At 32.6% G+C, this 14,808-nt stretch overlaps 3 protein-coding genes across 3 annotated transcripts in view; 1 reads left to right on the top strand and 2 right to left on the bottom strand.

Annotated features, from left to right (window-relative positions):
- Positions 1-727: 727 nt before the first annotated feature.
- On the bottom strand, positions 728-1,403 carry HELRODRAFT_78789 (hypothetical protein; the record flags this gene model as incomplete). The annotated part of the gene is made up of 2 exons (XM_009018910.1): positions 728-950; positions 1,177-1,403. 2 exons carry the CDS (start codon positions 1,401-1,403, stop codon positions 728-730), a joined length of 450 nt encoding a protein of 149 aa, XP_009017158.1.
- A 1,133-nt stretch (positions 1,404-2,536) lies between these two features.
- Positions 2,537-4,402, top strand: HELRODRAFT_172239 (hypothetical protein; the record flags this gene model as incomplete). Its single annotated transcript, XM_009018909.1, has 4 exons — positions 2,537-2,575; positions 2,864-2,926; positions 3,250-3,336; positions 3,530-4,402. The coding sequence occupies 4 exons, from the start codon at positions 2,537-2,539 to the stop codon at positions 4,400-4,402; spliced, it is 1,062 nt and encodes a 353-aa protein (XP_009017157.1).
- A 5,520-nt stretch (positions 4,403-9,922) lies between these two features.
- Positions 9,923-14,808, bottom strand: part of HELRODRAFT_191631 (hypothetical protein) — a gene marked incomplete at its 5' end in the record, with an annotated part of 7,302 nt that continues 2,416 nt past the window's right edge. The window contains 8 exons of the mRNA XM_009018908.1: positions 9,923-10,040; positions 10,071-11,420; positions 11,613-11,696; positions 11,758-11,830; positions 12,109-12,248; positions 12,430-12,546; positions 12,760-12,912; positions 13,123-13,221. Coding sequence (XP_009017156.1) covers positions 10,705-11,420; positions 11,613-11,696; positions 11,758-11,830; positions 12,109-12,248; positions 12,430-12,546; positions 12,760-12,912; positions 13,123-13,221 — 1,382 coding nt within the window. The 3' untranslated portion in view covers positions 9,923-10,040; positions 10,071-10,704. The remainder of the gene's footprint in view (positions 10,041-10,070; positions 11,421-11,612; positions 11,697-11,757; positions 11,831-12,108; positions 12,249-12,429; positions 12,547-12,759; positions 12,913-13,122; positions 13,222-14,808) is intronic.

Here is a 14,808-nt window from a genome sequence, read left to right as displayed (position 1 = left end):
GACAAACTGAGAAAGGAGTGAGATAGAGATAGATAGAAAGAAAGAAATTAAAACAGCAAAATAGAAAAGAGAGAAAGAGAGGAGAGAGAGAGAGATAGTGACAGTAAAAGAAGAGAAAGACATATGTTTGAATTATCAGATCCATCTTACAGGTTTATTGAAATTTGAAGGGAAGGATTCTTCAATCAACGAAAAGACGACGCAAACAAAAGGAATTTTTATTAACGCTATTGTTACATTTCGTTAGTCAAGTCAGTCTCCAAGCTAAAAAATTGAAACAATAACAATAATATTAAATTATTCAAAATACAAAAAGACTGGCAATGAACAAATGCAAACAAGAATTATAAAATAAAATAAGAACAAAATAAATAAAAAAGCTTAAATATCGTAGATATGCTATAAACTTATTAACCCCATTAACCTAATGCCATAAATGCAGCTATAACTGCTGCTTCTAGTACCACAGCCACAACTATTATAACCACTACTACAGTTTTACTACTACTGATACCACTAATATTATTAAAACATTAAATTTGATATGAACGGGCATTTGAATTTGATGTAGAGATTAATTTTCAAATTAAAAGTCTATGCATAAAAAAGCTATGATTATTTTATCTGGGGTTATTGGAGTTCAATACCCATTCTTAGATATTTGACAATTTGTGAAATTGAAATTAGCTAAATCATTGTTTTTTTAAAATTAACAAAAAAACTATATTTATTTTATCTGGGGTTTTTGGGGTGCTTTAAGAAACCCCACCCTCCTTAGATATCTGACAATTAGTGGAGTGCAAGTTAGTGTAATGCCAATCCTCACCGGAGCAAAAACTTTGTGGACGGCATACGAGATGACAAACGTGCTGGCCCCTGTAGCCAAGCGAGATTCCAGGATCGACTTTCCAACTCCGAGCCATGATAGCCAAGCGACAACATCCAGACCACTGAATTAGGGATTGTAATAATTAAAGAAATAAATAACAGGGCTTGGGATGTGATAGGTGGAATGTATTAATGTGAATTATACAGATGAATAGTAAAAATTAAAAGAGTCTTAAATAATTTATTAAATAGTATTTTTTATAGTTAGTATTTTAAAAAGATTGTTTCTCATCTGGTATTATATATAATATTCATTATACTAGTTAATTAAGTAAGTTATGGTATAACCTAGATACAGCAAGATAGCAGATACCAAGTGAAGCCAAAGAGATAGTGACATGAAAGATAACAACAGTTGAACCGTAATCCCGGACTGCTAGTTTCAACCTTTGTCTCTGAGTTAGTGCCACCAAATTTTCTGGGTTTTTTTGAAAATTAGGAATAGGAGTTTCATTGGCCTCCTCTTTTGGTTTGTCTTTTTGAAAAACTGTTATAGATGTGCTCGTTTGATTCATATGAGATGTTCCTAATTGCCTAATATCAGAGATTTTTAGGTCATTTGTCACTGTGCCAAACGGAAACATTTTTATTCCGGGCACTTTACAGCATGTTAACGATGAAGATGTCACGTGCTGGGAACGATTAGTTAGATGTTTAAAATCATTAAATAGATTTATTTTTAAATTATTTAAAAATTTAAATCTTAAATTTATAATTTTGATCATTTTTTTTTCACAAAGGCCTCCCAGAGCACGTATCAAAGTTGAAAAACCCAAAACTTGAGATTAGTCTGATGTTTGAAAATCAATCAATTCTATGGAAAAAGAAGATGATTTTATAACAAACTGAAACATCGTTTTGTGAAAGGACCAAAATTAACAACAAAAATAATGGTGCATAATGATAATCTTTTATTGCTTTACATTAAAAAACACATTTAATCTTTATATAAGCCCCGAAGTAAATTATAATGCTTATTTGCATAGAAGTTCTGTGTTTCTCGGTCATTATCTTTTTCTGCCTCTCTCTGTCTGTTTCTATCTTCGCTTGATCTCTTTCTCTGTCTTAGTCTCTCTGTTTTTCTGTCATTGTTTCGCATCCTCTTCCTCTCTCGGTCTCTCTCTCTCTCCCTCTCCCTTCCTCTCAGTCTCTATCCATCTGTATCTGTCTGTCTGACTTTGTCTCTTTCTCTCTTTTTCTTTCTCTCTCTTTCTCTCTCTCTCTCTCTCTATCTCTCTCTCTATCTCTATCTATCTATATATCTATCTATCTATGAGCATACTTATTTATTTTTATTTGCAATAATAATAAAAATATGATTCTTCATTTCGCCATGACAACCCACGCTGATCATGTAATGCTTTATCAGATAAAATTTGAACGAACGAATGAATTAACGAATGAACGGCAAATGAATGAATGAACGAATGAATGAATGAACGAATGGATGGATGAAAAGAGGGTATCATACCAATGATGAGTGGATGAATGCGAAATAGTCGTAGTTGATTGATAACTTTATCAATATAATTATGTTTTAAGAATAATAATAATAATAACGAAATAATAATAATAATAATAATAAACTTTCTTTAAATTCATTGATGAAACGGATTATGCAACGGAGAATTAATATTGGTCGTTTAAAATGGTTGTTATAAGAGTAAAGAAGCGGATAGTTTCCCTGGTTTGTTCATTAATCCTAATTAATTAATTAACTAATTTATTCATTCGTTCGTTCGTTCATTCATTCATTCATTCGTTCGTTAATTTATTACTAATTATTGGTTATCAATGTTATTGAATGAAATTTTAAAATATTTTTGCCGATAAATGGATGGAGGTTTGGATGAATGAATGGAGGAAAGAATGAGCGAATGAATGCACAAACGAACGAATGAATTAACGAATGAATGAATAAATTTATTATTAATATTATCATGATTTTATTATTATTATTATTTTTGATTTATAGAAAGAACTAATAGACGTCGACGGTCTTTTTTTAGATTACGTAGAATTATACTTGAGAACATTGGTTAGTTTTTTTTAACCAGCTCTACTACTACTACTACTACTACTACTACTACTACTACTACTACTACTACTACTACTACTACTAGGTACTACTGCTGCTACTACTACTACTACTACTACAGCTGCTACTACTACTACTACTACTACTACTACTACTACTACAGCTGCTACTACTACTACTACTGCTGCTACTACTACTACTACTACTACTACTACTACTACTACTACAGCTGCTAATATTACTACTACTACTGCTGCTGCTGCTACTACCTCTACTACTAATAATAATAACAATAATAATAACAATAATAACAACAACAACAGTTAGATTACAATAATGAAATCACATCAAATAGCATTGAAGGTACCAGCACCGCTAACAACCCTTTCGGAAGATGTCTCAGAAATTCAGTTGGATTAATAACTATTTTTAATATTATTATTGTTGTTATTATTATTACTGTTAGTTTTGCTGTTGTTGTTGTTGTTGTTTAGACATTAATATTGTCCATTCCTACACTCAAAATGACGTCATCGATCAACCGCTGTCGTTGTTGTTACCATAGTAAATCTCATTTCACTGATCGCTATTTTTCACCAACAGCTCAAAACTGATCCGGACTTTTTGGAGACGTTCAGGGACGTATATTTAGAATCTTTCTTTGGGTCCAGCCTATATTTAGAATACAGATTGTGTTCTTTACTATCCCAAATGAATATTTTGAAAAAGAATTCAGCAAAACCGGAAGTCGATCACGATATAAATGGCGATAACACGGAAGGAAAAGGTAGTGATAGTGAAAAAAGTGAGAGTACGCTAGGAAAATATAAAGATAATGGTAAAATCGGAGAGAGAATTGTTGACGGTAGTGATACTATCTTTAAAAGAATAAACCTATCAGACGCTATTATTTACGATCTGCAATTGAATAACAACAATAACAACAACAACAATATTAATAATAACAATAATAATAATAAAAACAATAATAATAATAATGATGATGATGATGGTGTCGACGATGATAACGATGGTGAAATCATATTCCTCATCGAAATCGGCGAAAGTAAAGATGATGGAATGTTTTATTACCATGTAAAGCAGTTTAATACTACTACTGCTGCTGCTGCTGTTACTTCTACTACTACAACTACAACGGCTGCAATTACTAATACTACTTTCACCACTAGTAGCTGTAGTACTACTACAACTGCTACTACAAGAGTAGCAAATAATGTTACTGCAGCTACTTCTACTACCACTACTGCTGCTGCTACTATTTCACTGTCATCCAAACTACAAGAAATTATAAAAAACCGAAAAGCACTAATTAATATTCATGAGGTCAAGGACTATTATAATTATTTGCCCCGTGACCTTGCTCGGCCTTTGTGGCGGTTCTGGATCAAAGTTCAAAGTTTGCTTGGTGGTCCATGGTGTGAGAATGCAAGAAGAGAAGACAATGAGTACGGATGAATGGATGGGTGGATAAAATGAATGAATGAATGAATGATTGATTGAATGAATGAATGAATAAGATAATGAGTGAGTAAAAAGTGAATGAATGAATAAAAGAACGAACGAACGAATGAAGCTAAATACATCCAAATTTTACAGATCCTTCAGAGACCTCCTAACAAATCATCGCTACACTCAATGCCCAAGGCTAGCCAAACTATTAACAAAAAACAATAATAACATCAATAATAATAACTTCAATAATAATAATAACAATGACAACAACAACAACAACAACAATAATAATAATAATAATAATAATAACAACAACAACAACAACAATAATAATAATAATAGTAATAATAATAATAATAATAATATCAACAATAATAGTTTGATGGGAGCAGACTTGCAAATGATTGCTGATAACGTTCTGTCCATTATTCTGATTTATTGGTTAGCTAATATAATAATAATAATAATAATAAATATAAATTATAGTAATAATAATTTTTTTGAAGGACTCCCAGATATTTACTGCATAAGATGTCAAGCAATGGCGATGACATCATTAATAATAATAATAATAATAAATATAGTAATACTACTACTACTGCTACTGCAGCTACTGCTGCTGCTTCTACTACGACTTGTAGCAGTAGTAGTAGTACTGAATTGTGCATTGATGATGATGTTCTGAGTAATTTCATTGAGAGATGCTGCTATGATCATTACAGCAACATCATCAACAACAACAACGAAAACATCAATAATAACAACAACAACAATAATAACAATAATAAAATTCTAAGAGCTCTATTCATTGATAATCACATTGGCAACCTAATCAGGCAATACATTATAAACAACAACAACAACAACAGCAATAACAACAACGACAACAATAATAATAATTTGAACGTTTATGAGTTCATTCAAAGTTGCCTTATGTGGAAAGATAATAATAACGCAGATATGTCCGAAGCTTGGGTTCGTTTGAATGTATGAATGAAGGAGCGAATGAATGAACGAATGAATGAACGAATGAATGAACGAATGAATGATTGAATTAATGAGTTTATAAAGTAATGAGTGAACGAATGAAGGCATAAACGAATGGATGAATAAATCATTGAATGTGCGTACAGCATGTTTGTATGTATAAGAAATAGATGAATGAAAAAAATGAATGAATGAATGAATGAACGAATGAACGAACGAACGAACGAACGAATGAATGAATGATCATTTCTAATAGGCGATCTACACAAAATACCTCAGTAGCAACGCGAGTCAAAAAATCGGCGCTATATCAAGCGATCTTCGAAACCGTCTATCCGACCGAATAAAAATGGACCCGCTACCGATTACATTGTTTGATGACGTAATCACTGACGTCATTCGTGATTTGAAAGAACCGCTAGATGGCTGGGTGGATGAGAACCGAAAACATTGGACCGATATGGTAATGATGGTGATGACGACGACGACGATGACTACGATGATGACGACGATGATGATGACGATGATGAGGATTACTGATAATGATGAGTGTATTATTACAGTTTTAATTGTTAGTGTTACTTCTCTTTACTTTGCAGCTTTTAAAAATGAAAAACATATCAATGCTAGAGCATGGAACCAACACAAACGTTAATAATAACAATAAAGATATTAATAATAATAATTATTATTATAATAATTATGATAATAATAATGGCAATACCGAGTTAAAATCATCAAAATTATTTTCCATACCGAAACGCAAACCGCTCCTCAAATCCAACGACGATTACCTTCGCTATCTCAACTCTCTACTCGAAAACGAAACTGAGAGTAAAATTTTTTTGAAATTTCTGCGAGAAAACCGAGCGGGTTTCGATATCTATTTTTGGAAAGACGTTGAAGATTACAAATCCTGTCGTAATAAAAATTTGAAAGCAGACAAAATTTTTGATTTGTATGTGCACGAGGGCGGGTACCTTCTAGAGGAATACGGAGACCTCATTAAGAAAGATATGGAAGAGGTGATGATGACGATGACGATAATGTGCTGCTGCTGCTGATGATGATGAAAATAATGATGAGGATGACGACGATGATGATGATGAGGAAAATAATGATGATGATGATGACAACAATGATGATGATGACGATGGGGAAAATTGTAATGATATATTAATGTTTTGTGTGCAATATACTAATGACGTCACACACACACGCACGCACACACACACACAAACACGCACGCACACACACACAAACACGCACGCACAGATATTCAAGGAGACAGTCGAATTGAACCCGGCTCTTATGGCACAGAAAGACATAGAAGAATTTTTATTGAAAGCTCAAAACGTCGTTTTCAAAAAACTAAAAAATACCTGGATACCGGCTTACATCAAACGAATTTCAACTACTACTACTACTGCTACTACTACTACCACTACTACTACTACTTTTACTGCTACTACTACTACTACTGCGGTTGATAATAATAATGACCAACAAAATGCTACTATTGTTGGAACTAATTACGATTTAACAACAACAACATCAACGTCAACAACAACAACAACAATGCAACAAAAATCAATTATGACGTCATCAAGACGCAAAATTTCGACGAATTCTAACTCGACCGTAATCTACTTTATCACGTTTAACTATTTAACTTTATTTTTTCATTATTATTATTACATTTAATAATTATCTTGCTATTATAAAAACACCACCTCCAATTTCATTGGCTATTTCAAATATTCCCCGTCCAATCAGAACTCAGACAGGAAACAGCTAGCGGCCAATAGCGTTGCAGAAGCCAGTTTAAAAGAAATCCTATTGGACGAGAAAATGATGACGAAATTTATTGACTTTCTACAGAGTAAAGATGATGACGTCACCGTCATTACTAATTACAGCAATAATAATTATAATAGTTCTAATTATAGTAACGCTAATTATAGCAATGATGTCATTAGATGGATTGCTGACGTGAAGTTTTTGGTTGAAGTTTTCAAGTTCAAGGTTAACAATGATAATGATAATAATAAATAATAATAATAATTAATAATAATAATATTAATGATTATATAACATCGTTTAATGTATCACGCTCTAATCATATGAAATGATGATGACGACGACGATGATAAAAATGTTGATAATAATAATTATTATTATGAAATGTTCATGGATTCCTTTACTTACAAACTCACTCATTCAAACACACATTCACTCGCTCACTGATTCACTCATTCACTCACTCACTCATTCACTCGCTCACTCATTCACTCACTCACTCACTCAAACACACATTCACTCGCTCACTCATTCACTCACTCACTCACTCAACCACACATTCACTCGCTCACTCATTCACTCACTCATTTGCTCATTCACTCACCCAAACTTAACCAACCAACCAATCAGAAATTATGCCTTAACACGTCAACAAAGACGTTGATAAACCTGAAAGGTGATGCCATTGTAGACTGTTATATCGACTCAAAAATCTTCTCATCGCCTCCAGTCTCCATATCCATTGATACGGATCTAGCTGACAGAATAGTTAACCGGAGGAAGGATTTTAACGTTAACACTTTTAAAGAAGCTGAGGTTATTGCAGTAGTGATGTTGTTGTTGGTGTTTGTTGTTGTTGTTTGTTTGTTTGTTGTTGTTGTTTGTTGTTGGTGTTTGTTTGTTGTTGTTGGTTTTGTTGTTTGTTTGTTGTTGTTGGTGTTTGTTTGTTGTTGTTGTTTGTTTGTTGTTGGTGTTTGTTTATTATTGTTGTTTGTTTGTTGTTGGTGTCTGTTTGTTGTTGTTTGTTGTTGTTGTTGGTGGTTGTTGTTGTCTACTTACAAATTAATAGTATCTTTCTTCATAGACAACGATATAAATACTGTTTATGATATATCAATGACATCAACAGAGAGTATAACATCAACAACAACAACAACAACATAGACATCAACAATAACAACAACATCTAATACAACATCAACATAGACATCATCAACACCATCAACAACAAAATCTATACAACATCAACAACATCAACAACAACACAGACATCATCAACAACAACATCAACAACAGCGCGCAATTATCCTAGAACTTTCGAAACATCTCGATGAATTCCAACATTACCTGAATCATGCAGACGATGTTGACAAGAGCTGCGAAGTCGATTTCATCGCCTTGCTAAAGCAGCGGAAAAAAACGCTCAACGGCAACTCGAAACAGGTTAAGCAGACGTACACACACACACACACACACACACACACACACACACACACACACACACACACACATATTTACACACACCACACATACACATTCACACACAGTCAAACACATATCAAATATTCCAGAAAAGATCTAAAAACAAATGGTCGTCTACATTTCACCAAAGGAACGCCAACAACAACAACAACGAATCAAATAATGATGACGTTGAAAACAACAACAACAACAATAATTACTTATTTTCATGGTCCTATGGCAATCATATGGCCACATTGTTGGATGTCGAGAAAGTTAAAATTAAGCGTCTAAGAGGCGTTAATAATAATTAAATAATAATTAAATAAATAAATAATAACAAAACATATGATAAATAATTAGTTTTTTTATCGACAAGTTAATTTTTTCAAAAACAAAAACTAAATGTTTTAAACGGAAGATCACTTTTTCCATAATTGATAATTTACTTTTGAGTGAATAAATCATTTTTTTTCGCTATTTATTTTTGGTATTTTGAAAAAAAATAACTTTATCAAAAACCTTAGATAAACTTCAAAAACACTAGCTAAATCGTCAATATTGTAATTACTCATTAATTTATTATACAAATCATTATTATTTATTTATTTATCTATTAATAATTAATTAATTAAACAAATACGCTTACAGTTTCAAATAAAAACATTTTTTATTTTCATTTCGTCATAGTAAATAAAAAAGTTGAAAAAATCACTCCCAGACGAACAAAAAAGTTCTCAAAACCATAATAACAACAATAATAATAACAATAATAACAGCAATAATAACAATAATAACATTAATGGAATCTGGAATGTTATTCAAAGGTAGAGATTATGATGATAATAAAATAAAAACCAAGATAATATTGTAATGAAATCACACGTATCACCACACACACGCACACAAACACACACACAAACAATAACGACTAGAACTTAATACCGGATAGACAATAATACAAACTATAAAAAACATACATAATTATATATATATATACATACATACATACACATGAATATATATATGTGTGTGTGTATGTTAATATTTCAGAATATTTCTGTCAGTAATACTACAAACGCTACTACTAATTCTGCTATTACAACGACAACAATGTTGATCATGGTAGAGACGATTATGAAGATGATTGTTGCAAATATATACGCTCACTTACTCTCTTTCCTTATATATATATGTGTGTGTGTGCGCGCGCGTTGAAAACAAACGAATGTAAATATTAACAATTCAAGGAAAGCGTGTATAACAAGTAAAAATAATAATAATTACTAATATTTTTGTTGTTTATTATCTGAAAAAAAAAGAAAACTGTGCGCTATAGTTTTAGTGGGAATAAAATAAATAAAAAGAAATTCATATATATATATATATATATATATATATATATATATATATATATATATATATATACATATATATATAATACTAAATGACAATGATTAAACAAACCAATAAATAAATATATACATACAAAATCATTAAAAACGTCATTAATATATTTTATAGAGAGAGAAAGAGAGAGAGAGAGAGAATAGACGATCCTCGTATCCAATGTACAGCAACATTGTTCTTCCATTGAGAGTATATGAACAGAACAACATAAGAAACTAGAACACACGCACACTTATGCAGACAAATTAAAATGACTAGAAGTAGATAAACAAATTATAAAGCGAACAAAAAAATAGTCATGATTATTTAGCGATATTATTTTATGATAAATTAAAAACATTATCATTTTCATTAGCTGCTGTTATCCGCATAGATCCATTGACTTGAGAAGTTGGTTCTACGTAGCTATCTCTCTCTACTTGCCAGTGCAGATAAATATCCACTCCTATTACTTCTAATATTTTTCAAATTCACATTTTATACACAGATCAACTCTTAAGATATTTCATAAATTTCAGATCCTCCACTAACTCACACATTATTCATATTCTTAATCTATCATTTCTAGATAGGCATGCCAGGATTTGTCGACAATTTAAGTACAATTTTAAGGATGAATAATCCATAATCTCATTTCTTATCTCGATTCACTTTTGCACTGACATGACCTCTGAGTATGAGGGCAAGAATGAATTAGGTTCGGCCATCATGATGGTGGCGGCGGGACTGGCCGTCGATTGGGCGGGCTTCAGGAGCACCAATCTCGTCGTGATCAGTGGCTGCTGCTGTATGAAACCAATCTGTGGCTGATAGTTAAACTGCTGCTGCTGCTGAAGTAGCTGCTGTTGATGATGTTGTGGCGATGTATTCTGCTGCAGGAAACCGAACTGTTGCCGCTGCTGATCGTCAAATTCATTAGGAGCAGAAGGAACGAGTGGCCCAACAGCTGCAGTAGCAGAAGCAGCTGTCGTAGCATACAACAGTTCGTTCCCCATGGCATCAACGAGACTTCCACAGCCACCACCATTCAAAACAACGACACCATCGCCCGCTGTGTTGCCACCACCAGCAATAACATTTCCAGCTCCAGTTCGAACTGTAACATACTTGAACACCCTAGGACTGTTATCATCGCTGTTGTCCTCGTTACTGCGGCCACCAGAACTGACCACCACAGGCTGGGGAGGTTCCAGGGAGTAATCCACACCCAGGCCCGACCACTCGGCTTCCTTGCCGCTACCGCAACACCGGCCACTGCACAGCCACTTGAAGATGCAGGCTAGCATGCTGAAGAACATCGAGACCACGACCACGGCACCCACTCCATAGAAGAGGATGGTCAGGATCTGAAGGGTCTTGTTTGCTGATTGGTTGTTGGGTTGATTGAAATGTTTGCTGATTGGTTGTTGGGTTGATTGAAATGTTAAAAAATAAAATGTCAACAACAACAACAGCAACCACAACAACAACAACAACAACAGCAACAACAACAACAACAACAACAACAACAACAACAGCAACAACAACAACAGCAACAACAGCAACAGCAACTAACGTGGCTTAGTTTGATAGTAGCAGTAGAATATCTTGCTGAAGGGTCTCGGGGTCTGTGACCTCAGCAACCTTGGGTGAACCCCCCCTATGTAAAAATATGTAACAGCAATAAGAACAACAGGAATTAAAAACAAACAGACAAAAACCTTGATGGCTTGGCGTGGTTGACCTGCTGTCTGACCAATACAGCCACTCCTCACTGACCAACATACGATCTACCTGATGACGATGATGATGATGACTTTGTGATGATGTTGATAACGATGGGGTGATGATGAATGATGATGACCTTGTGAAGATGATGATGAAAAGTACGATGAAAATTTGGTGATATAAAGAAGAATTCCACTAAAAAGCAATCCAACTGACTGTAGAATAAAAAAAAGCAATTTCAATTTTGACTGATGATCAACCAATCAGCCAACCAGTCAGCCAACCAGTCATTCAGCCAACCAGCCAACCAACCAACCAACCAACCAGCCAGCCAGTCAACAAACCTCCTGGCAAACGTCTCCATATTTGATGAGAAAAAATGACGCATCACTGGGCAGTGTGATTGGATGGTAAGGGGGCCCATCCGAGCGGCAACAGTAATGGATTTCAGTGTCATGGTCATAGTCCCCCTCTGGTAAAACTCCTACAAATACATATATATATATATATATATATATATATATATATATATATATATATATCGGAATATATACATACATATATATATATATATACATAATTATACATCCATACACACACACACACACAAATACGCACACACGTGCATACAAACATAAATACACACGTGTATACAAAACAAGAACCTTTGAAGCTTTGCTTGTGATCATTCTTATTGTACCACGAGGTTGAATCATCCCATTTTATGAAACCTTCATGGAATTTGGCAGGGCAATCACCCTTCTTGAAGATACAATACTTGCCTAATTTGCGGGAAAAATATACATACGTATATACATACATAAATACAAACGGGTTCATACATACAAACATACATACATACATATATACATGCATTCATTCATACATATATATTTTTACCAATATATATATAGATATATATATATACAGAAGCCACAGAAGATACAAAAAGACAAAAAGGTCACCATTTTCCCCTCACAAAAACAACAACAGACCTGGCATCCAAGTAAAATCTCCGCCATACTGAGGGTATGACATCTTCATACAGAAATGTTGTACGAGGTACTCGGTGTACGTAGGTTCAATTCCTGCTAGATGGATAATGTCAGAGGGGTGGCTGCCCTTCTCTGTCATCTGGGTCCTGGTTCCTAAAAGAGGGGGGTGAGGTGGTTTTCGTTGTCGAAGATATTTGCTAGAAAAACTTGAAAAATTATTAAAAAATGTTTTTCAAAAGTTATTACTACTCAAAAACGAGCAAAACAATTGAAATAAATTCAATAAAATAATGTTAAACACACAAAAAGAAACAAATAATAAATGAAAAATGAATGAATGAATAAATGAAGCAAATTTTTAACCCTGCTCCCATTCATTATTAGGTCCTTCGGGGCAACCTGTAACGGGCATTGGAAGACCATAGGTACCTTCAGGCCAGGCATAAGCCACCCTTAGGTTTTCTTATTAAAAATCAATTAAATTATTTTATTTAATAGTTTTATTTATTAAAGGATAAAAATAAATTAATTAATGATTTTCAATTGCTTAATGATTAAAAACTTTCAATATTAATTGAATAATTGTCAATTTGCTTAATTAATTAAATAAAATAAATTTAGAAACTAACGACTAAATAACATGGAAGATAGAATGGTTGCCACAGCAAGCCACATCATTTCAGTGAATTGATGGAGAGATAGATAGCAAGTAGATAAGTTAAATTTCAAAATTTGATTGACAGGTCTAGATCACTAAATTAGATTTACTACAACAAACACTGACTAATCTAATGAAGCAGTCACTAATTAATTTAAATTTATTCATTGTCTATTTTAACTTCCAATGAACGTCTAACAGCTATGTGTTAATTGCTCATCCATCAGCTATCTTCCACTTCTAATCTAATCTAATCAACTAATCTTTTTTCTTCTGTTATAAATTATTTTACAATCAAACAATTAACAAAGATATCAGAGGTCAAGAATTTAATTACAATAAATAGCGACGCTGATTTCTAAACGAAATAATAATATTACATTGTCAGTAAGTTAATCTTTAATCAATATATTTTTTCTGACAGAACCCTAATCTAACCCTAACCGAAAATCTGTGCTGGTGTTTGGATGGAGAATCTCTGGAATTTGGACTGATCAGGAATGAAATCGATAATAAAATGAAAAAGTGAGTTTTAATTTTTATATATTTATAATATTTTAACTTTTTGATAAAGGTTTTTAACAAATTTATGACTAAATTAGTTTCACTAATCATTTAAAGTTCGATCTTTTCCACAACAAAGGCGGCCATTTTTAAATTGTATGATGAATTATTTTTATTGGTGTTTCTTTTTTCAAAAACTTGAATGTAGATATAATTTTTTTAACAAAAAGCCAAATTTCGTTTTGTCAGCTGGTAAATGAATATAGTAGATAAAACACAGAATTACTTGAAAAACTATATTGTTCACGGGTTTCTAGGTTTTTTTTTATTTCGGTTACATAATTTTTAAATAATTAATAATTATTTTTTATCAGTCAATATTTCGTTATATTTGTTTGTTTAAAATCCGAATTTTTTTTAAAAATGACATTTTTCAATTTTGAATGACATCAAATAAAAGCAAAATTTAAACGCCATGTGTCTTTCTTGCCTTATTAAAATCTCAAAATTGTTGTTAGGTGTTAGGTGAATGTTTTTTGGCGCTCCAGCAAACCTCACAAATATTCTAGCATTTAAATATCAAAATATGTGCATGCATTGATACATACACATACACTCACACATAACACACACATATATATACATACACTCACACACACACACACACACACACACACACACACACACACACACACACTGATTCAATTAAATGTAGACAATTTAATTTAAAAAGTGCTTATAAAATACAAACAACACAAAAAATGTCTAAGGAAAATAAAACGAACGTTAAACGAAAAATAGATAGATTAATAAACAGTTATATGCTTTCTATATATATATATTAACTATATATATAACTAATAACATTAATTAACTTCTTTATAATA

Source organism: Helobdella robusta (genome assembly GCF_000326865.2).
Source record: "Helobdella robusta unplaced genomic scaffold HELROscaffold_23, whole genome shotgun sequence".
Classification (NCBI taxonomy): Eukaryota; Metazoa; Annelida; class Clitellata; order Rhynchobdellida; family Glossiphoniidae; genus Helobdella; species Helobdella robusta.
This window is presented reverse-complemented; position numbering and strand designations above follow the sequence as displayed.